General features: G+C 46.9%; 1 protein-coding gene across 1 annotated transcript in view; it reads left to right on the top strand.

Annotated features, from left to right (window-relative positions):
- Window positions 1-681, top strand: part of T265_13882 (hypothetical protein) — a gene marked incomplete at both ends in the record, with an annotated part of 7,358 nt that extends 6,677 nt beyond the window's left edge. Inside the window, 2 exon segments of the mRNA XM_009170950.1 lie at window positions 28-400; window positions 406-681. Of these exon segments, the coding sequence (XP_009169214.1) occupies window positions 28-400; window positions 406-681 (649 nt within the window).
- Window positions 682-1,653: the final 972 nt, after the last annotated feature.

Raw genomic sequence — 1,653 nt, 5'->3', positions numbered from 1 at the left:
CCTCAACCAAAGCCTTTGGCTCAAAAGCCTAACCGCAAGGCAGTGGTGTTTGGCGGGAAATGCAAATGCATTACCATTTCTACGGAACAAGTTGCCACATGTTCCAACCCGCAACATGGAGGGCCAGGAGACTGTGTTCGTCAGACCTCTAACTATTGACCAACCTGGTATGAGAGACTATGAGTGCCGCGAGACACTCTCCAGTATAGTTCAATGGATCGCCGAGGTGCGCAAACCGTCACACCACGGTAAGGTCCAGTCTCTTCGTGACGGGATACAAAGCATAGCCGCTATAGCTTTTGTTGCTGGACACATTGTTCGATGGAAGTCCCCGTTGTTCCTCGTTACTGATTCACCAACCCCAACCTACACGAGCTATGGTTCTGAGATTGGCCAAGTGGTTAGAACGCGAATTTGCTGACCGGAAGGTCCGCGGTTCGAACCCGGCCTCTGCCTCTCCACTTCCCCTGTCTAGGCTTGGGCAACCTGGTAGTGTCCCAGCCCTCGTGCCTCCTACGTGTGGCATGGCAGCTAGGCACCGAAAGGGTGCTACAGCTGAATGATTTATTTATTTATATTTATGGTTCTGAGACAACGGTTGTCGAATTTTGGACTGTTTCAGTTCCGCTGCTCAAACAGGCTAAGTCTCAAAACCATACGACAAAACAGGATGCACCGTAGCCTGAAATACACTCACCTTGAGGTCTAGGAATATACTACTTTGATGCCATAGGTGTCTCAAATTACCGAACATGACCCGAGCCTTGCAGATTCGTTCATTGACCTCATTTGTCACACTACAATGGGGGCGGGTTCAGTGACCGCTTGTCCAGGACTTTACAATTTGTAGGTGCAAAGTGCATACCCCTGATCAGTTCGTCCAGAAACATCTACACCTTCTCTTCAAAGACGGAAACGATGTCGTTTGTGTATTCTAGATCTACAAGGTCCTTTTGAAGACCTTCCAGCGTTCATCTCATTATGTTGTTGATCACGAACTCAAATAGGAAATGGGGAGAGTGGGCATCCCTGACGGACACCACTTTGTCTACGGAAGCTTTTAGAGGGCCTTGCATATACTCACTAAGACATTTAGAATATGTCCAAGAACGAGTTAGGAGAGTCCGGGTTACCAAGGATATATAACCTTTTGCTTGTCTAAGAACAAGCGTTGATGGGCTGAAATGTACATACGAAGGTTCAACACGAGTATATAAGGCATGTATAATAATAAGCATGCAAAAATCATGACGCTAGCACGCGATCGGAAGTTTGAAAATACAAAATTCCAGCGCATTCCTTGCTTGGCAAGTGTGTCAAAGAGAACAAACAGGTGAACCGAATCTAATGCGCATTGGAAATCCAGAAATATACTAACCATGGGTCGTTTGTATGTTTGGCGTTGTTCTAGCACCTAACGGAGTGTGAATATTTGGTAAAGGTAACCCATACAATGCTGGAACCCCGCTTGCTGCTCTAGAGTTTTCACGGGCTAACAAAGTGACGAAGGACAAGTGGCACCAAGGGTCTTGTTATGACCGGGATCATGCTGATCTCCCCTGTGATTACCGCAATTAACACGAGACCCATTTTTGAAAATGGGCACCATCACCGATTCTCCCCAGTTGTCTTTGAGAGTCTTTCTCCAAATGC

Source organism: Opisthorchis viverrini (genome assembly GCF_000715545.1).
Source record: "Opisthorchis viverrini unplaced genomic scaffold opera_v5_112, whole genome shotgun sequence".
NCBI lineage: Eukaryota > Metazoa > Platyhelminthes > Trematoda > Opisthorchiida > Opisthorchiidae > Opisthorchis > Opisthorchis viverrini.
The sequence above is the reverse complement of the archived record's forward strand: the minus strand, read 5'-3'. Positions and strand labels throughout refer to the sequence as shown.